This window comes from Myotis myotis, unplaced genomic scaffold, assembly GCF_014108235.1.
Source record: "Myotis myotis isolate mMyoMyo1 unplaced genomic scaffold, mMyoMyo1.p scaffold_m19_p_12, whole genome shotgun sequence".
Taxonomy (NCBI): Eukaryota; Metazoa; Chordata; class Mammalia; order Chiroptera; family Vespertilionidae; genus Myotis; species Myotis myotis.
Window position 1 is genome coordinate 43,316,504 of NW_023416316.1, and position 27,591 is coordinate 43,344,094.

The window sequence follows — 27,591 nt, forward strand, 5'->3', positions numbered from 1 at the left end:
ATGACATGACTTCATGGTATTCAGATATTTCATAAAATTGGGTCATATTATTCATAATATTATATAACTTTCTTTTTCATATTAACAATACAATATAATGAATATATGTCCTTTCTTTTTTATTGGCTGCACAACATTTCATTATATAAAAGTTATAAAATTTCTTAATGCTTCCTCTTTTAGGGGGCATTTAGATTATTTCTGTCATTTTGTTATTAAAAACAATGTTTAAGATATGCTCTTGTCTTTGTATCTTTGCTTACTTGTCCAGTGGTACTCTTAGGATAAATTCTGGAGATATATATGTATATCTCTTGATATCCTTTTGAAGAAATTGAAAATCCACTTCATTTTCCCAAGGCTTTTATAAATTCTAAAACAAACAAAAATATTAATAATTAAAGTGTTAATATTTTTTTTTAAATATATTTTATTGATTTTTTACAGAGAGGAAGGGAGAGAGATAGAGAGTTAGAAACATCGATGAGAGAGAAACATCGATCAGCTGCCTTCTGCACATCTCCTACTGGGGATGTGCCCGCAACCCAGATACATGCCCTTGACCGGAATCGAACCTGGGACCCTTCAGTCCGCAGGCCGACGCTCTATCCACTGAGCCAAACCGGTCTTGGCTAAAGTGTTAATATTGATTATTGCTAGCACATTCATTTTAGGTAAAATTTATGATCTGGCAAAGTAGCATTTTTTTATGAGGTAGATAGATGTCACAAAAAGTGTACCTTATAGAGAAATTGTAAAGGGTGTAATCCATTTAGTAGAACTTTAGGATAACATTTTACCATCAATTTTATAGATGTTTATAACAGATCCATCTATATTCTTACAACATATTATTGATTATGGTTAAATAGTCCTTGCCAAGTCTTTGGTTAGATATGCATTCCAAATTTCCAAGACATTTCTAATGGAATAAAGCATTCACTTCATGATTGATTTAAAAGTTTTTTCAAATACACTGCAGCTAAACATGGATACTACTTGAATAGCAAACACTTTTTCTTTTTTTCTGGTACTTTTTCCTGTAACTGTTACTAAAATGTGTTCCCATGCCCACAGCTCTGTCTCCAGAAACATAGATTCAGCTTTGGCGTTTAGATAAGGTTTAATGTTGAAGGCTCCTCACAGGTCATCTTATTTTCCAGTTTCAAAAGCCAGGTTCTGGAGTTGAGATTAGGATGAGGTCTCTCTGTTCCCTAGGCCAGTCTCCTTTCTGTTACACCTTGTTCCCGTCTGTTCTGCTTGAACATGAGACGTGAGCATGGCTCATAAGAGGCGTGGGCTTCCAATCTCCAGAAAAGAACACACCAGAAACCGATAGGAACACTGTGCCGTTTTCAAACCTTTCCGCAAGTTCAGGTGTACCTACCTAATGAGTAATTACCTGTTTCCAGGTGGGGAGGAGAGATTTCATTTTAGGATGCTCAGCGTAGGAAGCGAAGATGTGATTCTTGTCAAACCGCCCGTTGGCTCAGAAACTCCTTGAGGCCTAATGCTATAATCGCACGTGGGAGCAGTGTTGAGACCTCCCAGGTTGTTCAGTTCTCATTTGAGATCCACAGTCTCTCTCACAAGGATGTGTCTTTTCTCACAGGCAGGCCCCCGCCCCTTAAAGGTGCTGTGTGATGTGTCTGGGAAAGGCCCCCTCACTGCTTGTGACTTCAACCTGCGCAGCCTGCAGCCTGACCAGCGGCTGGAAAACCTCCTGCAGCACGTGAGTGCCGAGGACTTTGAGAAGCAGAACGAGGAGGCCCGGAGGACCAACCGGCAGGCCGAGCTCTTTGCCCTTTACCCATCGGTGGACGAGGTGGGTGAAAGCATCCCCATGTGGGAGAATTTCAGTGAAGACACAGAGAGGCTCCGGGACAGTCTTATTGTTCATTCTTCCTGTGTAGCAGCGTCAGGATGTTTAATCATATGATTCCTAGGGCTTTTTACATAGATATAATCTTATTTTCCAGTTTAAAACTTATATATATATGTAATTGTTACATACAACAATTAATGTTTATATATATATATATATACTGAGTGGCCAGATTATTATGACCACCCTATCAGCACTTTGTTGGGCCACCTTTTGCCTTCAATACTGCGGCGATTCTTGGCACTGACTCCACGAGATGTTGAAAGGTGATGCGAGGAATCCGACACCATGCCTGATGAATAGCACTGTCCAGTTCTGTGAGATTTGATGGTTGTGGAACCAGCTGCCTGATGGCTTTTAACTTCGTCCCACAAATGCTCCATTGGATAGAGATCTGGTGATTGTGGGGGCCACCTAAGCAAGGTAAAGTCCTCATGTTCTTGAAACCTGCACAATACGAGCACCGTGGCATGGCGCATTGTCTTGTTGGAAGAAGCCATTTCCTTTGGGATACGCCATCAACATGATAGGATGAACTTGATCAGCAACGATACTTAGGTATGTTGTGCTATTCAGACGTTTATAATGGTCTGGCCCTCTAGCAACTTCAGTGCAAAATTATAGCTAATTTGCCTACAAATGTCAGGTTGTTATAATAATCTGGCCACTATGTGTGTGTGTGTGTGTGTGTGTGTGTGTGTGTATAATATATATACACACCAGCTTGGCTGGGGCTGTTAGTTTTACTAAGGCAAGCCTGTGTAATAGCAGAACCCTTTATTGATCAATTACACAAATGAGATTCCAATAATAGCTAGGATTTTCATAAGCCCTCTACAGAATATTTTCACTGATATTATCTCATTTAATCTTCAAAACATTTCGAGCCTGATCAGCATGGCTCAGTGGTTGAGTGTCCACCTATGAACCAGGAGGTCATGGTTTGATTCCCAGTCAGAGCACATGCCCAGGTTGTGGGCATAATCCCCATTGGGGGGGTGTTCTCTCTCATCATTGATGTTTCTGTCTCTCTCCCTCTCTTATACTCTCTGAAATGGATAAAAATATATTGATAAAAAAAACACATTTCGAGGATCCACATGCAGTAATCCCACTCAGCTAGTCAAACCATTCAGTTACATGGGGGTATGTTTTGCAGTTAATCCATCAAGATGTATTACTTAAACCTTGATGTTCCTTAGTGCTTGGTTCAGATTTTTCTTTTTAAATCTCTGAAAGCATTCAAGCCCGAAATGTCACAGCCATGCTCCCAAGGCATAGAATGTTAGGATCTTGTTTGTTCATGTCTCTCTATATTGGACCAGGCCAAGAACAATTTGATAATTTAGGCTTTGGTCACTCCCCAGGGCACTTCAGATGGGATGAGGGGTGACCATTGTTCAAGACTGTTTCAGCTCCTTATTCTTCATATTAGGCTCCCAGTCTACCCTTCTGCATGTTAGAATACCTGCACTCTGGGTCTTATCAGGTCAGATTACCATAATATCTCTGCTGTCAATATTTTATTAAAAGTTCAGTTGCAAGGAATATGATTTGGGGCAATTTCGCATAAAAGATATGCCTTCCATCTACGTCTCTATCTGCAATTTCATTTTTGGATCAAGAAAGACCATGAAGGAGCCTGATTCTTGCACCTTGTGGCACCCCCATCGCTGAGAATTGTGTTAGCTGACTGGCCTTTCAATGAGTTCACCACTGGTCAGCAAAAAAAGGACAATAAGGGAAACAGCAGTCATGAGATGTGATATTGTGTCCTCTATGCAAATATGATAGAGGACATTGACCTACATTTCACCCAGCACCCACCTCAATAGGGATCCAAAGGGAAATTGTCCCTCAAACCCTCAGACAAAGAAGAGTTGTGCTTCCACTGAGAAAACTTATATACTTAGAGATTGTGCATATCTTGTAATCTACTCTTCTACATTCTTTACTTAGTTCACCTCTACTAAGTCTAGCAGTTTATTTATTGGTGGTCTGAATTTACTTCAACTTTCTTTTTTTTCTTATTCTTCAACTACCTTGGTTTTCTCATCTATTTGTAGACTTGTCAGTGGACTCAAATCCTTTTCTGAATGGGGAAGATTAAATTAAAAATAAATATGAATAATGTGGACAATGTTATCTTCTCCATCTTTCACATTGCAAAGTAAGAATCAGAGAGGTTAAATAACTTGTTCAAGGTTCTACAGGTAAATTAAATTATAGGATGGAGATCCTAAACCATTAATTCTAAATTTTATGTTTGCTTGTTTATTTATTTACATATGACTACCAGGTAAATTGGCACACATAATTGAAATTCAAAGATGATGCAGCATATTTTATCTCATAACTTTTTAATTTCCATCTACAACTTTAAAATTTTGTACCAAATTTGTCCAAGAAACATTAAGTTTGGCTGACTTGACCTTCACTTGCATTCTTCTTCCTCCCAGTTACATGATGGAGGTGCCAGTATGTAATAAGGAGACCCAGAGTGGGCACCAGAAGAGAGAAAACAATTAAAGGATGAGGAGAATACTTCCAGTGAGACACCAGCTCATTAAAGTTTCCCTCAATGGAGAATATCCCATCTGAACTGATTAAAAGAGTGAATCATAGACTATTTTAAAGGAACCTTGTTTTATGGTCTTTGAACAATGCTGAAACTCAGTTGAGATTGAAAGTTATAATCTAGCAGAGGTCCTAATGGGACCCACTTTATTGAGTGGGAAGGAATGCTTTGTAATTAGGGTGCCAGTTATTTGTAAATTGGTATGTCTAAAATGCTTGAGTGCTCCTACACCAGCCCTTTAATGTGTTCTAGGTAGACACATAGAAATTGCATTTATATTTGTAATTTGTAGTTGCTTTAAATAAAGCCCTGTGGAAGAAAGGTAAATTTTTGGCCTACCATGAAATGATTATAAATGCGGGTTTTTTGATAATACATTAATGAAATTATTTTATACTATCATTAGTTTATTTCCTAGTGAGGAAAGTTAGAAGAGAGGTGAACCATTACATTCAAATTATGACTTAGTCCATAGGAGAGGTAAAAGTAGAATTCAACCACCAACATAGACAAAGATGAGTTCTTTCCCTGATTCACTGAGTCTATAAAAGGTGTCCTGTGTGTTGATCCATGAGAAAGTTGCCTCTGTACTCCAAATCTGTGAAGATTTTGCATTTTAGTTGCAAGTGACAGAACCCAACAAAAAATAATTAAGAAAAAAATGGGATTTATTGGCTCACATAATGAAATTACAGGTAGGCAGCTGTAGAGTTGGCCTCAAGATCCATTGGGTCAACTGATGGAAGCATGTCATCTCTCTCATTCTCTATTCTCTCTTCTCCCTCTCTCTCTCTCTCTCTCTCTCTCTCTCTCCCACTAAAATTTCATATTTCCTCTTCTGCTTCTTTGGGAATTCATTCCTATTTCAGATAACTCTAAAGGCTTAAGAAACTCATACAGATTAGAAGGAACTTAGGAAATACATTAATATATAGACCCTGTTTAGATTCTAATTTTTAAAGCTAACTATAAAAAAATTAAGACAGTTGGGGAAATTTGTAACTGATTACATATTTAGTGACAACAAGAAATTTTTGTTAAATTTTTAAGAGTCATAATGGTATTACAGTTATGTGCTTTTATAAGCCCTTATCTTTTAAGAGTTGTACTGAAATATTTATAAATGGGATGATATGATGTTTGGAGCTTTGCTTCTAAGTAATCCAATATTGAGTAGGGGAAGGTAGTAAGTGGAATTATATAGATGAAACCAAGTTGACCATGAGTTGAAATTGTTGAAGCTAGATGATGGGTAAAAGTGGTTCACTATGTTATTCTCCATACTTGAATATGTTTATAATTTCCCAAATGAAAAGCTTTTTTAAAAAGAGTGAATCCAGGCCAAATATAGTCTTAGAAACCCATGAGTGTCTATATGTTGAGGCTGTTTTCCAATAAGGAGACCATCCCTCTCAGATGTGTCTGTTCTGAGCACCCTAAAAGTTCCAGCTTGTTCTGAGGGAGTTCCGCTCAGTGTAGACATCAGAACAGTGCCTTCCCTGGAAGAAACTCAGAAGCTACACTAGGCCCAGATTTTCCAAGAAGGTGACTTTTCTGCTATTTGTAAGAATGCTGTGGTTGCTGTGGGGTATTTGGTGGGGAGCGCCAATCCTTTATAGCGCAGCAAAATACAATTAGCTATGACTCTATTCTTAGACCCGTGTGAGCTGCAGAGCACTGACCAGGGTTTGGATAGCCTAGTGCAAAAGCAGGAATTAAAGTTTTCAGGGATTTGCACTCTTTATGGTTGCCTACCTGAATATAATTAGGATACTATAATAGTTTAGATTTGAATGCTAAAAGTTGCAATAGGGATTTGATATTTCTCTTTAAGTCTTGAGTCCCAATGTGGTAAAATATAGGTATATATCTTAATTTGTCATCACTAAGCCTTTTTGTACATAGAACTTTAGCAACTTTTAACTGAACTTATTTTTATAGAACCTATAAATTCATCCCCAAATCTCTATCATCTGTTTATGAACTGAGAAAGATGCTGTATTATAGTATTGATGGTTTACAGCCTTCAGTGAACTATACTGACTCAGATCTCAAGTCCGAAACACACATATTTACTAGGAAAGTCCTTGGCAGGAGAAATATTCTGAATGTGTACTTAGAGCAGCCAAAAAACAAAACCCAACAAAACAAAACCAACAATAGGCATAAGATTTTTGCAATGCCATCTGGTGGATGTTACTAAGTCATATCCATGTTCACATTTCCTTCCTTCCTCCCTCAGTCTCTTTGTCTTCAATGCTTGGCTTTCTGCAAGGAGAAGATATTTGCTGTAAATGCTGACTCTGAAGCTTAGGGGTTGGATAACAAACTCTTGTAAATGTCAGTGTTATTATGCTATTGGAAATAAAGCAAATGCAAGTTGAATTGAGCAGTGGATGGCAGCCTTCCCTTCCCTGGGTTAACTCCAGCTGGAACTCCTCTCGTGGAAATTTACTAATGATTTCTTTACCATGTGATTAATAACAGGAGGATGCTGTGGAAATACGTCCGGTGCCAGAATGTCCTAAGGAACATCTGGGCAACAGAATATGGGTCAAGTTGCTGACCCTAAAGTAAGTATGAGCAATGGGTAACTACACTGAGGTTTATATTGCCTCTTAGATGCAAACTGTGTCTTTAACATCAGAGCTTGAATTAGAGAGCATCTCCCAACATATATAACATTGGGCAGCTCTGGAAAGAGCAGTCTGGAGTCAGCTGGATTTTAGTTCTATTCCTACCAAGCCTTTGCCAGTCTTTCTTCTACAACGGGGAAGGCACACACAAGGGTTAGGCACATAGGGAGATGGAGTGAGATGGCCTACGTTAAAAACAACAGTGAGAGCCACTGGTGTGCCGGACTCAGCTCTGACTCATGACAGTGGATCATGCTCTTCTCTCCCCAACTCTTTTCTCAGTGAAGTCACATTTGTGGCTTGATATTGGCCTTGGTGGAAATATTTACATCAAAACCAGAAATGCTACAAATTAAAACCTTTTTTTTTAGGACATGTTTTTTAAACATTTGCCAGCATACCACTGTTGAAACACAATGATAAATGCAACTAAAACCCAGTTTCCGTGCACTGAACAAACAGCTCGATGCAACTTAATTTCTGTTTTGACAGTTGGGGGGAAAAGTCACTAGAAACTCCACTTCACAGTTTTCATCAAGAGAAATACAAGTGACTCAATTTGGTTTTTTGTTTATTTGTTTGTTTAATAATGCACGTCTATCTTAGTGGCCATGTTTTCCCACCTGTGAGAACAGCTGTCATTTATTGGAAAGCTCTAGCCGGCTTGGTGATAAGCATCATAGGAGAGAATTCCTTCCGTCCTAAACGGCATAGTCACTGCATCTAAAGTGCATCCTGGCATCCTGTGGGGGTGGGCGAGAGCCTCAGACAATAGGGTGGACTTCCTGAACGATGCAGAGGGGAACGGAACAGCCACTTCCACTCGGTCCTCCCGCTGAAAGATAGGAGGCTCCCCACTCTGGTCTGCCTGCCAGGGCTAGACTGTGCCTTTTTGGATCCCTTCCCTGGTGGAATTGGCTAGGGTGGGGAGAGGGCTACAACATCAAGGAGACATGCCCAAGAGGGTGAGCAGTCATGCTGGACTGGGTTCAAGGAGGGGAACTGTGAGGCTATGCATTAGAGTTAGGAGTTTGTGACAGCTGGGAACTTTGAGACTATCTGGTCTAACAACTTCATTTTCAAGAAAAGACTCAAAGTCCCCGAGAAGTTCTCAAGGCTGAAACAAAGCCTTGCATCCAGTATCCAGATGCCCTAGTTGCAAACTTGGTGCTGCTTAAAGGATCCATGAACTGATTTTAAGAGATGGATGACCCTCCTAATAGGATATAATAGAATATGCTTATGTACTTTTGCCTAGGTAGAGCATTTACAACTTAAAATTTTCAAAAGAGACTGTGATTTGAAGAAATTGATGAACTAATTCTCTAAAGTAGCAGCTTGCAAAGAGGAAAGAGAGGTGCACAAGCACCCCAGGGGGCTCCCAAGTCAATCCACTGGAGTGCAGAAAGCAAATGCTCCAATACCGTGATTTATTTTGAATTATTTAGTTCAGCCTTTAAAATGTCTTGATTATGTATGTTTTATAATGTATTTAATATTTTAATATGCAAATACAAAATTAATACACATAGATAGAGGATATGTGATTTATTTTTTTACTATAAAAGTAAACAATGAAGTAACTTGGAGACAGTTGCTTTATAGTAGATGCAGCAAATAGATGCCCACATGATGAATCCAGACTGCAGACATGCTTTGTTTGAATTGTGTGGCATTTAAAAAGGAAATGAGAAAAATCTTAAGAAGTCAGAAAGTTATGCAGAAAAATCTGGATTTTCAGTTTCCGGCACTTTCAGAAAATTTGCAATTATCTAAGTTAAATCCATATAGATTTTCTCTCTTGCTCTCACAGGTTTGAGATAGAAATTGAGCCTCTGTTTGCCAGCATTGCTCTCTACGATGTTAAAGAAAGGAAAAAGGTAAGGAATTGAAAATAATAGCCCATCCCTGAGGGCACACATATTGTTGATGAGTCTTTGGGCTCACAGGTTTAAATCTCACTTCTATTCAGCAAATACACATCAGATTTGAAAGCAAACGACCTTTGATACACCCAATTCTGTTGGCTTTGCAGTTTGTGAAGGGGTGATCAGAGAATGTTAGTCATTTATATTCTTTGAAGAATTTTTAAGGGAAAGCCTGCTGGAGGTTGGCCAGAGGATGGCTGGAGGCCTGGTTCAGTAGCGGGTGCTAGGTCAGCAGTGGTCTGAGCCCCTCAGCCATTCAGGACCCCAAGCTGTCCGTGGCTCCTCCATCTTCAATATGTGTTCTCCCAAAGTCATCTTTGTCACTGCCATTGCACCTCCCGAAAAAGGGGAAAGATGGGTGAAAGCGGCCTGGAGGTTTGACGCATCATTTGTGCACACAATTCACTACTAACTGCCATGGAAGAGGTTAAATGTAGTCTTTGCCTGGGCAGCCAGTTCTCAGCTATCACTCTATTAGTGCCGAAGGGGAGACCCAGCCACACAGTGGTTCTAATAACACTACACTGTGAGCCAAGGAGTCATGCTCTTGCTCAAAATCTTTAATGGATCCTCACTACCTGTAACTTTGAAAAAGCAATTCTATAGGCTGGCCGGAGTGGCACAGTTGATAAAAAGTTGTCCTGTGAACAGAAAGTTTGTGGGTTTGATCCCTGATCAGGGAGCTTATGGAAGGCAGCCAATCAGTGTTTCTCTCTCTCTCTCTCTCTCTCTCTCTCTCTCTCTCTCTCTCTCTCTCTCTCTCCCCCTTTCTCTAAACATGTCTTCATGTGAGGATTAAAAAATAATAATAAATAAACAATTTTTTAAAAATTTATAAAAACTCTTTAGCTTCCATGCCTGGCTTTCTTCATATGGCTCTCATTTATTCTTTCCCTCTTAGCCTGCCTATGCAGTCAAGCTGGACTACTCTCTGTGAAGAGAATTCACTCCAGGTTTTCTGGCCTCTGAGCGATTCCTGTGCTGGACTCTCCCCCTGGCACTCGGTCACCCTCCAGCTCTGCTGGCAGGATCTTCTTCCAAGGCCCATCTGTCTCATCTAATGGAAGCATCCTGCTCCCCCCAGTGACTGGGATCCCTCACCCTTGTAACTCCAACAGTGCTCTTTGTATGAATGGGGCACTTAGTATTTTGCTCTTCCTGTATTAGTTACATATTTAGCTTATCTCTCATTTGTAAATTTAAGCTAATTGAGGGTAGAGGCAGTGTCCTGCTCTTATTCAGGGCAGTACAGAGCACATCACATCACTGCTATTCAGAAATTATTGGTGGTTTAAGAAAAATTTAAATGTCTCCTGGAGCATCTCTCAAACGACTCCAAAATACCTAGAGATTGTGACAAAATATAGGGTGTCCCCCAAAAAATGTATACACACGCTTTGAGTAATATGAAGGCAGTGTTTATTAAAATACACTTCACTTTCGCCTTATCCGGTTTGGCTCAGTGGCTAGAGCATCGACCTGCAGGGTCCCGGGTTCGATTCTAGTCAAGGGAACGTACCTCAGTTGCAGGCTCCTCCCCGACCTGGCCCCTGATCAGGGCTCGTGCAAGAGGCAACCAATCAATGTGTTTCTCTCACATTGATATTTCTCTCTGTCTTTCCCTCTCTTCCACTCTAAAAATGAATGGAAAAATATCCTTGGGTGAGGATTAAAAATAAATACATAAACAAACAAACAAATAAAATACATTTCATTTTAAAAATTGAGCTATCAGCTATTAAAGTGTGTATACATTTTTGGGGGACACCCTGTACGTAGCAGATTTCCCAACAGCCACTAGTTATGAACTATGTCTATAATTATATTTACTCCTCTGGAGAAATTTCTTTGTGGTTTTTCATTCCTTTTTAACATGCTTAAACCATGAGAGCAACAAGTCTAACTTATTTTCCATTTTTCTACTCATTTACAGATCTCAGAAAATTTTCACTGTGACCTGAACTCTGACCAGTTCAAAGGATTTCTCCGTGCCCACACGCCCTCTGTTGCCCCATCGAGTCAGGCAAGATCTGCGGTGTTCTCCGTCACCTATCCATCCTCAGACATCTACCTAGTAGTCAAGGTAGTTACACACAATCTGATTTGCTCATTCTGATGTTCCCATTTTTGCATTAGACTCAGTGCATGTGTCAGGTAAGAGAGGTGTCAGAACATATCTCTGTGTCTTCTGTGACATTCCCTTTTTTCCTTCTCAACTGATCTCTTTTCCTTGACAAGCAAATTCTGTGTTGAATACTAGAACAACTATGGGTTTGAGAGTCATACCGTCCACGTTTTGAATCCTGGCTTTGCATCCTAGTTATTACATGACTTTTGGGGCAATTGCCTAACCTTTCTGAGACTTAATTTGCTCCTCTGTAAAATGGGGCTAATACAGGGGTGGGCAAACTTTTTGACTCGAAGGCCACAATGTCTTCTTAAACTGGACCAGAGGGCCGGAATAAAAGCATGGATGGAGTGTTTGTGTGAACTAATATAATTCAAAGTAAACATCATTACATAAAAGGGTACGGTCTTTTTTTTTTTTTTTTTTTTTTTAGTTTTATTCATTTCAAACAGGCCGAATCCGGCCCGCGGGCCGTAGTTTGCCCACGGCTGGGCTAATAACACCACTTTCAATGGGTAGTTGTGATTACAAAATGAAGTCTGGCACATTAAAGACACCTTTCCTCCTAACCAAGGAAAGCACCCTCAGCTATTCCGTCTGGGAGGCTGCTGCTATCTCAGACAGAGTTTCCTAATGATGTTCATGTTTTTCTAGAGGCCCATAATTAAATGACCACAAGTGCAGGCTCTGACAATTTGAGGTACGGGCTATATTTTGCAAGTTTAATTCTCTTTTTTTATCACCATCTCATAGCATAAGTACTATGTCTGGTGGGGCAATTATATGTAAAAGAACCTTTCATTCTAGGCTGTACTCTTTGCTGGTGTAAGAAAACTAGAGACTTTCTCTACACACCTAAATGACTGGTTGGAAATTAGCAACAAACATTGAGTATTTTACCTACCTTAAGTAAAATAATTCATTTAATTGATTCTTTACTGAAAAATTGTATTAAAAAATAAAAGAATTAGGTGATTTGATTTCATGTACACCCAGATGTCCAAGTTTGATGTTTGTAATCTCATGAGTTCCCCATGATCCCATGGGAGTAGGATAAAGATTTCAAAGAATTTAGGTGGCTTGAAAGACACTTAACAAGTGGCATATGTCTTTCCATTCTAGCTTCCTTTCCTCCATTTCACCAGACTCTGAAAGGCTTCTATAGCTTGAAGGGAACTTATTTAAGTTCATGGAAACTATAATTAAAATTCTGCCACTACAAAGACATATCTTTTGTTGTCAAACTTTAGTGTGTGTCCTTTATCTTGCAGTAATACTTCGACACATAGGAAAAATTAGCTTACAGCTCACTCTAGAAGCCCTGTGGTTAAATTCAGAATTCTCTCCCAGCCTGGGAAACCAACACTAGTTCTAAAAGCTAAATTTTACTTCAAACTTCACTTCTCAGAGGATGACTTTATTTTGGTTAATCCATAATCATGTGCTATATATCAGCAGTTACCTATGGACTACTACTACTACTGAATATATCCAAAAGTCTTCAAATGTATTAATGCATTCATTTGGCAATAACAAACTTTCTCTTAAATGTCTGGATTTAGTTAAAGAATTTAAATCTATTCATATAGTCCCTGGTTTGCTTCTGACCTGTTTTTCTTTTCTGAATGCCATCCTGTAGCTTCCTCCTCTCTACATATATAGTGAATGGTGCTGTAACATTGATCACATCTATCCACCCAGTTGCCATTCAATAAAGAGAACCTTTTTTGTCAGGCTGAGCATCAGGATATTAACTGTATTTTAACAGGGTAGGAGCTGTATTTAGAGTTACCTAGTTTAGTATTGTATAGGATATTGTTGTAAGGGGTTATTTCAGGCTTAAAGGTTTTGTTTCTCAACTGGAGGTTGGAGAGTAAGGATGAGTGAACAAAAATTTAAAAATACACATGGAAGGCATTGCACCAGCCCCTCCTGAGTAGAGCAGAGGGTAGCCTTTTACCTTCAAAAATGTTCCAGGTGATGCTGGTATGTGCCTTTCCCCTACCTACCATAGTTATGAGGACTCACTCATTTCTTTCACCCATAAATCACGAAGGACCATATAGTGGGCTCGCATAGCAGCCTGCAGCTCCTTCTCACCAAGTAGCTGGCGTTGCCCTTGTCCAGCTCGGTGAAGGGCGTGGTATCTGCTGGTCTGGTTGAATCTGAATGTTCCCACGTCCAGATTCTGGAGCTCCCTCTCCCGTGGGTTCCACGCGGTACTAATGCATGAACCCGTGGATCCCATTCCTCACCTCAGAGTCCTCATGAAAGAGTTCTTTATTTCTGTTCAAAGTCTATTTTTATCCATTGACTTCATGGAAAAACTAGCTTCCTTCCAGTTTTCTCTACAAGCTCCCATGAGCTTCAGGATCCTGGTGACCAGATGTATTGTATTCAACCCCTTATCTCCCCAGCAGCCACCACAGAGAAGGTACCCAACAAATGCTTTTAGAGTTAATGAATAAGCAAATGATGGCTGACTAACAGGAATGCCAGCCTCTAGCTCGAGTGTTACGTGTCTGTGTTCTCAACCTGGGGTATCGTGGGGATCAGCCTGTCTTCATCCTCTGGCAATGGGGAGGGATTTGAGACTTCTTTTGTGAGAAGACAGGCTTCTTGCTTGCAGTGTCCCTGAGATGGATGTCCATTGAGCAGTCCCATGTCACTTCCCTTAAACTCCGTCAAACACCCTCCATCACTAGGGTCTTTCTTGTTTAAACGAGGGTATTTCTGCACCTCACTGATAATACCTATTAAGAATGTGTGCCTTTTGGAATATGTTAACCCGTCTGTCTTCAAGAATCCTCTCGCCTAATGATACAGACTAAATCACTTGCTTTTCTCCTTAACATCTGAGTTAAATTAAATTTTCTTTGAACAGAGGGTTAGGGAGTTACAGTTTTCTCCTTTTCCGTCTCCTAAATATGCTGCTCAAATTTATGGTCAGCCAGATCCTTTACCTGAAGCAAAATCGAAGGAGATATTGGACAGTAGGGGCATTCCCACATTACCAGCAGTGGCATTCCCATATTACCAGCCAGTTAGCAAAGTGGAAAGCTGCACTACCTCACTGCTTTTGGTTCCTGTCCAAGTCCGTTAAAGCCAGAGAAGCAGCCCTATTAGGAAATACAAGGGAGACAATTACAGATAATTTATTCTGTTCATTTATTCATTTTGTGGAAGGTTTGAGTCCCCAACCTGACTTTTACAGAGGTCATATCTCTTTTTTACATTGTAAGCAATAATAAAGAAAATGAGCTTTTCACTTCCTACATATGTCTCATGGGTTTTGTTTTATAAAATAACTTTTATTGCATTTTTTTATTGTAGACATAATACATGTTTATTGTTTAAAAGTAGCAAATACACATAAACAATAGGAATAAAATCAACACAGCACATAATCCCATCATACAGAGATAACTATTAACATTTGCTGTGTATCTGCTATCATTTTTTTAATATGCCTTTATGATGTTTTTACAACAACTATACAGTACTTTTTACACTCATTTTTAAATCAAAAAACATAATCCCAGACATATTCCCACATCATTAAATATTGTCACAAAATCTAATTTTGATGGTTGCATAGATTCCGTTATGTGGATGTGATTTATGTGCATTGTTTTCCTGTTATTTTTGTTGGTAGATTGAAAAAGTCCTTCAGCAGGGAGAGATTGGAGACTGTGCGGAGCCCTACATGGTTATCAAAGAAAGTGATGGTGGAAAGGTATGATAGTTTGAATACTGCTAAATGGTAACAGCTTAGAATAAGGAAATATTTCCACAGAGGTGTTCCACAATATAGTTAATAGGGTTTAGTCCTTCATATGTTTTCATATGAGATCCTAATAAATTATATATAAACCAAAGAAGGAAGAGAAATTGGTCATTGATGATAACTTTTGAAAGAAATAAGCTATTAAACTCAACAAATAATGATATGCACATGAATGTCTAATTCTAAAATGAAACTAGGGCCAAGCCGGGCGCCTGTTGCCTTGGTTCTGAGGCTCTGACCCAGCTGTGGGGGGAGGGCCACAGACCCCATGGAACCAAGCAGTACCAGAGCGTCCTGGCTTATCTCCATAGCATGGGCACCAGCCTTTTCAGGCGTGGATGTTTGGAAATTGGCTGGGGTTGCTGCACATCATAAACTCACTAGCACAACCCCGGTACTGAGCCCATGGAGAGGACATCTTTCCTCAGCGCCCAGCAAGATTTTTAAAGTGTGGCCTTTCTGGACTAACACTTGCCTAATCAGCATCACTTAAAAATTTCAAATAAGATGTATTGAACTCAAGACATTTATTTTATTTTATTTTTCCCATCGTCATTTATCCCCTATATGCCCTCTTCCACCTCTACCTACCCCTACACCCTGCAATCATCACACTGTTGTCCATGTCTATGTCTCTCTCTCTTTTTTCTCTTTTTAAAAAAATCTTTCCACTTCAAGACATTTTTTAAAAAATCTACCTTTTATTCTGAATTTAGAAAGAACTCCTTGGAAGTATTGTCAACCTAATAAGGAAATTATTAAGAACCTTTATAGGTCTTTCTGGAGTTTTCTAAGGCAACTTTTGAAGAAACAGGCTCTCTTGAGAGCTTGGTAGATGATATATAAAACTTTTTATCCCAAGGTGCTCTCATGCGAATTCCAGTCAAGTTACTAGCCCCTAAAACTGACACTTGTGGATTAGTTTGTATAGGAAGCCTTGGACCTTTTTTTTTTTTTTTTTATAAGCTGGTGTATTTAATAGTTGAATGTAGCCTTTTTGTAAACTTCTCCTTTTCTAATCTGTATTTCCCTAGACTTCTGGCCTTCGTTGAGTGTGTCCCTTTGCTGCCTACTCACTCGTTCTAATCAGTAGGGTAGGGATTTTGGAGGTGCCTGTCCTATTCATGGCAGGGCAGCTGACTGGGTGCTGGTGCCCTATTGTTTGTCCCTGCTTGCCTCTTTCCATTTTCCTCTAGAGTAAAGACAAGATTGAAAAACTGAAACTTCAAGCGGAATCTTTCTGCCAGCGTTTGGGGAAATACCGGATGCCCTTTGCCTGGGCTCCTATAAGCTTAGCAAGCTTCTTCAACGTCTCCACCCTGGAGAGGGAGGTAACCGATGCAGAGTCCGTGGTTGGTAAGATTTTCAGCTGCCGGGGGAAGAGGCGGGCTCCCCAATGCACCAACTCTGCGGTCAACTGCTTATTTGTGGGGGCTTGGGGTACAGTAAGGTGTGGGAAATGGGAAAGAAGAAGGCGATTAATAGGTTGAGACACTCTTATGGCTTGATTACAAATGCATGATTGTAATAGAGAACGATTCCCCAAAATTATCATGAATGTTTGTGGAATTTAAATATTCTCTTATAGTAAGATTCTTTGTTAGAATTTTCTGGACAGTTTGACACATTAAAAACTTAATTTTAAGAAGCTACTTCCTCTTAAAATTATTGAAAATAACAAGAAAATATAATAACTATCTATAACATGTTAAAATAAAGGCACCATGATTGGTTCCAAAACATAAGGGGTAAAGTCATGGAGGTTTTGAAAAGCCAAACTCAGGTTTCTCAACAAAATTTCCAGCTCCTGGAAGTTTCTTTTGCCAACAGCAATGAAAAAGTGGATGCCAATAGAATATCTAGTTACTGTTCAATTTATTTAGCATGTTTCTTTTTCATCGCCTCACCCTTGGTCTGAATCATTAATTTTTAAAACAGGTTGGATATGAAACTGTTCAAGAGGCTATAGAATTTTCAAGTAGACCCACCCCTACTTGTGGCAGAGTTTCTGTTTTCCTAAATGTCTTTGGATCCAGCAAATATTTAAGTCTGGAGTCACATTTCTCGTGACTTTTCTCTTGCATTCCTTAGCTCTGCCACTTCTGAAATGTTGCCGTTAGCAGAGGAGTGGAGGAAAGGGTACTTTGTTATTACTGCTGCTATTCTGGAGTTATGGTTGCATAATTTCTGGTCAGAATTCCTGGATTATTTCTGATTTATCAATAACAAACCTAACTTTAGTGCATCTTGATCTTCACACCACAATGTTTTTGTTTTTGTTTTTTTTAATCCTCACCTGAGGATATTTTTTTTCATTGATTATTAGAGAGAGTGGGAGGGAGGGGGGGGGAGGGAGAAACATCAATGTGAGAGAGACATATTTATTGGTTGCCTCCCACATGCTAAGCCAGGGATCAAACCTGCAACCCAGGTACATGCCTTTGACTGGGAATCGAATCCGAGACCCTTTGGTATTCAGGCTGACCCTCTAACCACTTAGCAACACTGGGGAGGCCAGAATGCTTTTTTTAAATGCCAACCTCTATGTAGACCTAAGCAGCCTTATTTGAAAGAGTTATGCATAGAACCTAGAGGACACCCTAAATGAGGTGAACCCATAAATTCGGGCATAGGGCTTGCCGAGGCTTTCATAGTCTCTAGGTCAAGGATAAATTAACCTGACCACAGAGGCTGATTCTTGAGAAGCAACCAGAAGAGGCAATGTGGCAAGAGTAGATGGGCAGTGGTAGCAGAAAGTTCCAATTCAGCATCACGGCAAGAGTTAAGGATAAGGGAATCTTCAAAGACAGGGTTGGCCATTTTAGAGCTCTAAGCAATTTGACTATTCACGACAGAACCCCTGAGTTTTGCAGCAGAAAAGCAATAAAATTCTCACCTAAATGTCAAACGGGGATAAGAAACAGCAAAGCAGAGTATCAGGGTCCCAGCCCAGGGCAGGGTGTGGCTGGGTTCTAATCCCCGTTAGGCAGCTCAGCAGAGAGCAGAAGAAAACTGGGATTGAGAATATACTCAGGCTGACCCTAGCACATTTGGGTCACATTCCCAAATGCCTTCAAGGGCATTTGAGTGCATGCCTCTCCCAATGGAATGAAAATGTAAAAATAAGACAAAAACAAACACTGTTGACTAAATAAAGCTTATCTGCAGACCCCATTCTGGCTGCAGTTCTGGACTCTGCAGGGTGGCATCTGGCCTACCCTCCACGTGGGAGGGCAGCTGCTCACGGCCTCTCAGCTCTGGTCAGAGGAGGATTAGGGGCTCCAAGAGGGGGGTTAGGAAAGGGAGGGGTCAGTGGAGGGACATTTTTATTCAAGACTAGAATGGCCACATTCAGTGTTCCTGTTCAGTGACTTTCCACATAGCTTACGTATGGTAAAGTTAATAACTGCTGTGTCTTCAAACAGAAAGGCAAGCTTTAGAATGACAGTTGTTTTCCATAAAGGAAGAAGCTCTGTGGGTGAGCGGAGAACCTTATCCCAAACTAGAAGGCTTTCGGAAAGAGCTCTCTCCTTGGAGGAAAATGGGGTCGGATCCAACTTCAAGACTACCAGCATGACCATTAACAGCTTCTTCAAGCAGGTATCTCTCCATGTTAGTGTGTTTGGGTTTGTCTCCTAACGTTATGGGTTTTGGAGCCCAAAGTGGTAGTCTATGTAATGAATAAGAGAACAAGTTAGTTAACCTCACCGAGCCTAAATCTCATTATCCACAGAACAAGGATGATGGTGCTTGCTTCATGTGGCTTTTGGGGAGATTAGATGACATGAGGCAGGTAAAACTCTTCTCAGAGTGCCTGGGATAGAGCAGGTGCTCATTGAGTGTTAGCTCTTTCCGCTGAGGGCTAACTGTCCTAATACAAACTGTCCTGTTGGAACACTCATGGTCAGTTCGTTTGTAGGCTACGAGAGCTGTCTGGCCGAAGCATTGTCCCCCCTTGGTCTCGGAGTTTCCTGACCGGGCTGTTGTCCTTCTCACCACTGTTCCATGTGCACACTGCAGGGCTGCCCTACTTGCTCAGAGAAGGTGACCATTGCACATGACGCTCTGCATTGGCTCAGTAAACATTTCTTTAAAACACAAAGAATTTCCTAGAGTAGAATGATGGTTGCCAGGGGCTGGAGGGAGGGGTGAAGAGAGTTGTTGTTTAAAGGGCACAGGGTTTCAGTTTTGCAGTATGAAAGAGCCCTGGAGATCAGTTGCACAACAATGTAAATGTACTTAACACTAGGGAACTGAACACTCAGAATGGCTAAGATGGCAAATGTTATATTATGTGTATTTTTACCACACAAAACCTTAGGCTTGGTTTGACTTTGTTTTAGAAAATTTTCATAGCTCAATCTTCATGGGGCATTTCAAGGTGTTATGTTAATAATCTGAAATGCAGAAGGGATATTGAAGGGTCTGTGCACTGTACCCATAATAGCATGGGGCTGAAGGGGTTTCTAGTCCAGATATACTTCCAATTGTATTAACTTGGGGGGCAAAGTACTTAATTAAGTCTGAGTTTTCTCATTTGTACTTGGGAATAAGTTACACCTACCTACCTACCTTACCAGGCTACCTTACCTTGCAAGGATTAGAGCTCTTGCCTGTGACTCCCTTGGTAAAGTACGTGTCCCATGTAGGCACGTACTTATCGTATTTATGCTTAGCCTGCTTAGTCAAGACAAATATGAAAAAAGTGAGGACAGGGAAAAAATGGAACGACGCTGTCACCATCTTCAAATCTTTGAAGAAGGAAGTACACTTATTCTGTATTATTCCAGGAGTAAAACAAGCATCAGTGGCCTTAAGTTATAGGGTGAAGATGCTGTTGGCCTAGATTTCTAATGGTCAAATAGATTTCCTTAGAATGCATAGAAGCCCCATCCCCAGAAGGGTTAATGAGAGGCTGCGTGGCAATTAAGTCCAAGAATAGTAGAGAAGAAATACTAGTATATGATAAGGGGCTGAACTAAATGACTTCACCATTGCCTATAATCTTAATTTCTAAGAATTAAATAAAATTTAAAGAAAAATCTTCCCATAAATCATCGGTCCCTACCCCAGGAGTCAATGGTGCATCTGTACTAACCCTCACTTCTCTCTTGGCAGGAGGGAGATCGACTCAGTGATGAAGACTTATTCAAGTTTTTAGCGGACTACAAAAGGTCTTCTTCCTTACAGAGAAGAGTCAAGTCCATTCCAGGTGTGGATGGCTTGTCTTTATCCTCTTAAGCTGTGCCAAAGCCATTTGTGATTAGACACATTATTTGTCTACTGCTGCAATTTATAAAATTATGTGTACCAAATGAGATGTGGGATTTTACACCAGGAGTTGAGTCTGAATTGGTCTACTTTTTTTTGAAACTCTATTAGTATTTTCTATTCTATTAAATAATTGATTCTTTAAATAAACATGCTTTTAGATCTGGTTTCTTAGACAATCAGGTCATTGTTGGAATAGAAGAGTCTTTTTCATCATATACAATAGTATATGGAACTTTTAGTATACAAAGAAAAATGAAAGTAAGATGCTTTGATAGAAGGTGAGAACATCTTTCTTATCCTCAGCTTAATCGCTTCTGAGGTACTTCTGCAGCATCCTAAAGTACCAGAGAACCCAGTTCGAGAACCACCAGTGTTTACTTAAATATATACTATTATAGAGTGGTAGTTCTGGAAGGGACTTTAAAAATCCTCCAATCTATTTCTACTCATTCTACAATTTCTTGCTTTTTAATTTCTAGAAATAGAATCTTAAGAGTTGTCATGACATGCTTTTTTTCCAGCTACAGGAAATTAGCTGGGAATTTCAGAACTCTCACACTCCCACAACTTCTCCTTATTTTCATAAAAGAAATATGCTACAACAATTTTTCTCGATTCCTCTTAGTATGACAGTATCTTTCTTAAAACACTCGTTTTCTTTCTTTAGGCTTGCTCAGACTGGAGATTTCTCTGGCTCCAGAGATAATCAATTGTTGTCTGACTCCTGAACTACTGCCAGTGAAACCCTTTTCTGAAAACCGGACACGTCCACACAAAGAGATTTTGGAATTTCCAATCCGGGAAGTGTATGTCCCTCATACTGTGTACAGGTGAGAAACAAAGGCTCTTGGTAAACCATTGAGCCCGCATTTACAGTTTTGTTTGAACAATGCCTTCATCGTCCTTCGATCTACCTTCCTAGTTACTAAGTTTTGGAAAAAATGAAATATGTTTACAAAACTATAGATAATTGCTAGATCATGTTCTAAAAATTATTATTTAATTTTTTTCGGTCATAATTGTAGTGGGCATATTCTTTCCAGAAATGAAAAACTCCTCACCATCATTACCTTGGTTTTCCTATGTGCAGAAGGATGTAGTAGGGAAAGAGCAATGTGACCAAAAAATGTTCTCAGTGTCTACTAGACAGGTTTTACCTTGAAACCAGCTCTGGCCCATGGAATTTACAGCAATGACAGAAATGTTCTACATGTGTGCTGCCCAATACAATCGCTACTAACCACATGTGGCTATTCGGCATTTGAAATGTGGCTAGGGCAATGGACGAACTGAAATTTTCATTTTATTTAACTTTAATTAATTTGAATTTAAAGTTGTAGCTGTAAGTGGTTGGTGGGCACCATATTGAACAGCATGGAGCTAGACAGTAAGGGCCTAAAGGTTAGGCTGCCTCGGTTTCTTGGAGGCTTGACTTGGGACCGGGAGGGAACTTGTCAACACACATCTGCCAAAGCCATTGCTGCTCACATTTTTAGTTTTTATTTTGAGAAGATGTTTTTAATGCGGAGAAGAATGCTGTAACAAGCACCTTTTCTCCACCATCTGGAATTGACATTGCGAGTGTGTGTGTGTGTGTGTGTGTGTGTGTGAAATCATACTGATTAAGCTGAAGTCTCCTCTAGTCACAGACTTCTACCTTGCTGCCCAAGCATCAGTGATGAACTTATGTGTGTCTATTCTTCCATTCTCTCCTGTTTCACACACATGTGTATGTTTGTGCGTGTGTACATACATATATACGTATGTATCTGTGAACAACAAGTAGTATTATTTTTACATTCATTTTATTTTATTTATTTTTTTACAGAGAGGAAGGGAGAGGAGTAGAGAGTTAGAAACATCGGTGAGAGAGCAACACCGATCGGCTGCCTCCTGTACACCCCCTACTGGGGATGTGCCCGCAACCAAGGTACATGCCCCTGACTGGAATCGAACCTGGGACCCTTCAGTCCGCAGGCCGATGCTCTATCCACTGAGCCAAACCAGTTAGGGCTTTATATTCATTTTAAATGTCCATAAGTGGCTGCACACTCTATGTATTACACTGTACTTTTCATCCAACAGTATGATTTTTTTCTTTTTTGTTTAACTATTACTGTGGACTTGTGAATTTTATTGATTCCGTGTGTTACACTCAAAGGATATTTTAATTAATTAGATTTTCACAAATTTAATGAATGAGAATTACTTGACAGCTTGTATTTTAGAAATATTAATATTGATTTACATAGCACTTTGTCATCATTTTAACTGCTGTATAGTATTCCTTTGTATAAAGAGGGATTATTTTTCCATTTCTTTTTTTTTTTTAATTAATAGACATTTATGGGTTTTTTTCAACTTGGGGTTCTTATACTGTGCAATGAGAAGTTTGTCTTGGTCTCTCTGTGCACGTGTGAATGTTTTCCTAAGGAATATGCCTAAAAGTGAAATCACTGGGTCACAAGTGATATACATTTTAAGTTTTATCTATACTGCCACTTTTTTCCCCAAAATTGTACCAGTTTGCAATCCTTTCCATAGAGTAAGAGAATTCTGATTCCCCCAGACCCTCACCTATACTGTCCAATATGGCATGTGTATGTGGGACTGAATGCCAAGAACTTCAGAACTCACCTAACCCAAACACACCCAGCCCACATTTCCAGATGTACAAAAGTGAGACCCAGACAGGATAAATGAGCCGTGCACTGAAGTCAAAAACTACAGTGAAAAAAATCAAGCAACCATCCACACAATTAGAAATGGACCTCTTCCTTTTAATGTTGGTGTGGTACACACGTCTTTCCCCATTTAATCCTTTCGGAAGCAGCTCTTCGTTTTCTAACTTCATTCCTTCCATATAAACTCAACCCCAGTCCCCCTCCTAGATAAATAAGCATTCCTAAGATGAAGTAGTTTCAGTTCTCCATTCTGTTTAGGGAAATGAAGGCATGAAAATGTTTGCTTATGGATGCCGTGTTTGCATCTTTAGAAACCCTATCCTATCATTGGAAAAAAATGATTGTGGAATTGAAATAAACTTGCACCAACTGAATTCTATAGTTATTCAACTTCCCCTCAGCATTTAATTACCCATGGGAAGCACTTACAACTCTCTGTACTCCTTGCTGCAAACATTACCCTTAATTACATCACAGCGGGACTCAGAATGCATTAGTGTGCTGATGACTCAGAAATGTAGGCGTGCGAAGGAGAACAAGTCTGGAGGACTACTATGGACCCAACTTGGCTTCATGAGAAACGGACCCTGAGTGCAAAGTGAATATTCTTTAAGCTGTTCTATACACTATGGAAAGGCAAGGCCACGCCATTAAAACCAGGTCGCTACCCTTGGGAACGATAGAAGAGAACACTTCCCTCCATTTTGCTCATGGTGCCTTTTCTTGGCTCCCAGCCCACCACTGTTTATACCTTGTTTAAGAAACAAGAGATGTAATAAACTTGTTTAAGAATTTTACTGCGTGAAAACATCAAGGAATTTAGAGACCATCTTGTCTGATCTCCTGAGCTGCTGTTAAACTGTTAATAGTTCTTCTCTAGTCCTCACATGCTTTATCGTGGTTTTGTTTAGTTTGGTCTTAACAGTAGCCAGTCCTGGACTAATTCTCCCCTTTCCTTCACTTCCACTGCCATTTCACAAAATGGAATGGAAGACCCAAGTCAGGACTGAACGCCAGGTCAAATTGGTGGGGTGACTAATTTTGCCGTTGGTGACCTAATTTTCTCATTTCTGTCTTTTATCCCTTCTTTTTGTTTCTTGTCATCTCCCTGTACCTTAAAAAACGTAGAACCTCATATCTTTTCTACCCCCTCCTGCCTGAAAATCAAAGTCTGTATTCAAGCAAAGGTCTCCTAATTTATGTACATTATGATATCAGCAAGAAGTATGGTCTAATGCAGGCGTGGGCAAACTATGGCCCGCGGGCCGGATCCGGCCCGTTTGAAATGAGTAAAACTAAAAAAAAAAAAAATGACCGTACCCTTTTATGTAATGATGCTTACTTTGAATTTATATTAGTTCACACAAACACTCCATCCATGCTTTTGTTCCGGCCCTCCGGTCCAGTTGAAGAACCCATTGTGGCCCTCGAGTCAAAAAGTTTGCCCACCCCTGGTCTAATGTCTTATCTCTCCCAAGAGTATTATTTCAGTAGAGACAACAGTTCCTGTTTCAGTTAGAAAAGTTTTCCCTCAACTTAGTTGAATCCTGGATATCTTTCTAAGAATTTGCTAAGTAGGGTAACTTTCCACATTGACATTGCTATTTCCATGACTAATCCTGGTTACAGCTATGTCCCTTTAAGAAAATGAAACAAATAGAAATTAAGATTTACAGAGCAGATAAATTCAGGGATAATTCTTTATAGAGGATTCTCCTAATGAATATAAAATATGATTTGACTTATAAAAATTTTGATCTATCCAGAACTTATGAAGAATATGTCTGTTAGTGCCCTAGCCAGATTTTGGCTCAGTGGATAGAGCGTCGGCCTGCGGGCTGAAGGGTCTCACATTCAATTCCTCTCAGGGCACGTGCCCAGGTTGCAGGCTTGATCCCCAGTAGGGGGCGTGCAGTAGGCAGCCAATCACTGATTCTTTCTCATCATTATGTTTCTATCTCTCTCTCCCTCTCCCTTTTTTCTCTGAAATCAGTAGCAATATTTTTATATATTTATTTTTAAAAAGAAAAAGAATATATCTGTTGGGCAAAGGATTCAAATTGCAAATTTGTGTCCTTTTAACATAAATGGCAGAGCTCCCTTGGGTGGAGGGAACTATTACATGGCTCTAATGGCGGATGTTGTCCAGCCTTGAGTGTGAGTGGTGGCCAGAGTCACACATTACAGGATTCTAATATGGGTGAAGTTTCCATTGAACACTGATGGAGTAGAACCCAGGTTACTCGTATCTCTCTTAAAGGAGCAGCTGCCATGGAACTTCACATAAAACTGGCTTAGTTAGTATAGCCTGAAGTTGCCTTCCGGCCCTCTGTCTCCCCATTCTCCTATCTCTTCAGGTGCCTCCTCTGATTGCCCTACCCCTTCTGATGCATTCAGTCAGGGTCACTGTGTTGTACCATAACGGGCACCATTCACATCGTATTCTCTATGGATGCTGACCCTGGTGCCTCCACCTTATTCTTCTTGCTTAAAGGAGCAGTCATAGGAGAACTATGCTGGACTCAGAAACATCCCATGAGCCCGCCAGGGTTGGTCACTGATAAAATGAACACCTTCTCTAAGGAAAGAGGTGAACTTCTAGAGCCAGAGTGCTGATCCCAGGAATAGCCAGCGTCTCCTAGACCAGTGCCGTGTGCCACCTCTATGGGTTAGCGGCATGGAGCCCAACAGGTGTTCCCTGAAACAGACCCAGGCAAGATCTTTTGCAAAATCACAGAGGACAGCCATTCTGAAAGTGGAGAACAGCTGGAAAAATTAGGTTGATAAATAGGATTACCCAAATCTGAATTTAGCATTCCTTTCTTCACACCCAGATTAAGAAAGCAATACTTCTTAGCCCAGAAACACGTTTGGACCAACTCCTGGCTTATTTTACATGTGGCCCAGCAACTGGTAATAGAGACGCCAGCTGCCTTCTGGTGGGAGCGGAATGAAAACAGCACGGGCTGGGGCCAAGGCCTGGTGCGACCTTGAAGGGTATTTTATCCTGTGGCCACGGGGGCATGTAGAGAGATCACAGGCGCTGAAGTTGTAATGAGCTTGTTAAGCTCCTTGCCATCCCTTTAACTGGTGATTACATTAGGGAAGTCACATAAAGTGTGTTTTCATTTCTCATCCCGGCCCCCGAGAGCCTCTGAGGTCATTTTATCCAATTATCAGACTGCTGCGGAGGACTGTGCTGGCCGAGAACAAGCCTATCAGTTAGAACACGATTTCTTTGATGGGTTATTAGCTGTTTCCAGGCCTCCTCCTATTCAGCCGAATGTTCTGCGACCAGAAGCCTACATTCCCAAAGCTTGCCTGATAACTGGTCTGAACGGGAGGTGTCTCCATGTCACAGTGGAGTTTTGAGGAATACTACCAGCCTTGCACCCCACAGGGCCAGAAGGAATGGCATGGGGTAATTGTGCCAGCCCATTTGCATGAATGCCTGGAGGTTGTAATTGAGAGAATAGGACTTGTAAGGAAAGGAATGAACCAGAAATAATTCTGGATGAGATGGCTAGGAAGGACTTGGGGCATAGAGAATGGGAGCTGTCCTTGAGAGGGATTTTATTTTGTCCAAGGAAATGGATTCCCAATCTGAGCCCAGTGGCGCTTCTCCCTCCTGTGGGTGACGGGGTGGGGAGAAGGTGGTTGTGCCTCAGTCTATTCTGGAGCTTTATTGGACACTTACCTGCCTGCAGACTCCCATTCAGGAGGTCTGGGGCGGGGCCTTGGGCCTCCTTTAAGAATCAAAGTTCCCCCTCCCTTTTATGGAGTTCCTCTCAATGAGGTCTTCAATCTATGGAGTCACGCAAAGGTCCACAGTGACATCAGCTGCTGGAAACACTGCTCTGAAGCCCACTCGTTGGTTTTACTAAACTTAGCAAGCAAATGCTTGTGGAACACAAAGCTTATTGTGAACAAACACTTAATTTAAGAACAGCAGTGCAGCCCAGGCAAAATATAATCATTTGAATTAGCCAAGTAATGGAGACAAAGGCAAAGTGATTCCTGTTGCCTGAATTATCCAGATAATTAAGTCCCTATACTTAACTTTGCTGTGGCAAGTTTGTCTCAATAAATCAGGAGCGCAATCCCCATGTACCTAATGTCCTGCTCCAAAACTTGGCCAACCTCCTTTTTTTCCTGAAAAAATGAAAAAATTCGGGAGAAGCCAGTTACTTAAAATTACTTAGCAACAATTGCAGGTTTTGCAAAGCTATCTTTTCAGCCACTTGAGGGCACAATTCGCTCACTTTCTAGATTCAGCTGCAATTTGCTATCTTTCCTATTACAAAGGGAATTATTATGATTTTATTAAAGGAAAACACACATTTTACTTTTTGCCTTTGAAGTGTAGGAGCAAAAACAAAACCAAACAAACAAACGAAATCACAGGAAAGTGTTCCAGTGTTCCAAGAGATTGCTGTTGTCATTTTTTGCAAAGCATTTTATTTTGACCTGCCAGCAGCTTCTGCCTTCATTCATTAGTAAGTCATGACCTTAGAAATCTGGAACTTTTTGGAAGATATAGTAGGGATACACATTGAGATCTGTATCCTGTGGTTAGAGAGAAAGTGAAATCTCATCTGTGAGAGGTGGTGTTCACTATACACATTTACACATTGACCGATCCTGACTCACATACAGAACTAAGAGAATGTGGGTGAGGCAGTAATGAAATC

The 27,591-nt window shown here is 40.4% G+C and overlaps 1 protein-coding gene across 6 annotated transcripts in view; it reads left to right on the top strand.

Moving 5' to 3' along the window:
- DOCK8 (dedicator of cytokinesis 8) overlaps window positions 1–27,591 on the top strand; it is a 196,846-nt gene that overhangs the window by 78,832 nt on the left and 90,423 nt on the right. For 5 of the 6 annotated variants that reach the window (XM_036330926.1, XM_036330922.1, XM_036330924.1 and 2 more), the window contains 9 exons: window positions 1,613–1,825; window positions 6,951–7,036; window positions 8,913–8,979; window positions 10,961–11,110; window positions 14,811–14,891; window positions 16,139–16,298; window positions 18,406–18,542; window positions 20,061–20,154; window positions 20,884–21,046. In XM_036330926.1, the coding sequence (XP_036186819.1) occupies window positions 1,613–1,825; window positions 6,951–7,036; window positions 8,913–8,979; window positions 10,961–11,110; window positions 14,811–14,891; window positions 16,139–16,298; window positions 18,406–18,542; window positions 20,061–20,154; window positions 20,884–21,046 (1,151 nt within the window). Of the gene's footprint in view, window positions 1–1,612; window positions 1,826–6,950; window positions 7,037–8,912; window positions 8,980–10,960; window positions 11,111–14,810; window positions 14,892–16,138; window positions 16,299–18,405; window positions 18,543–20,060; window positions 20,155–20,883; window positions 21,047–27,591 lie in introns of those variants that run through there. The other variant, XM_036330927.1, reaches the window with a different exon arrangement.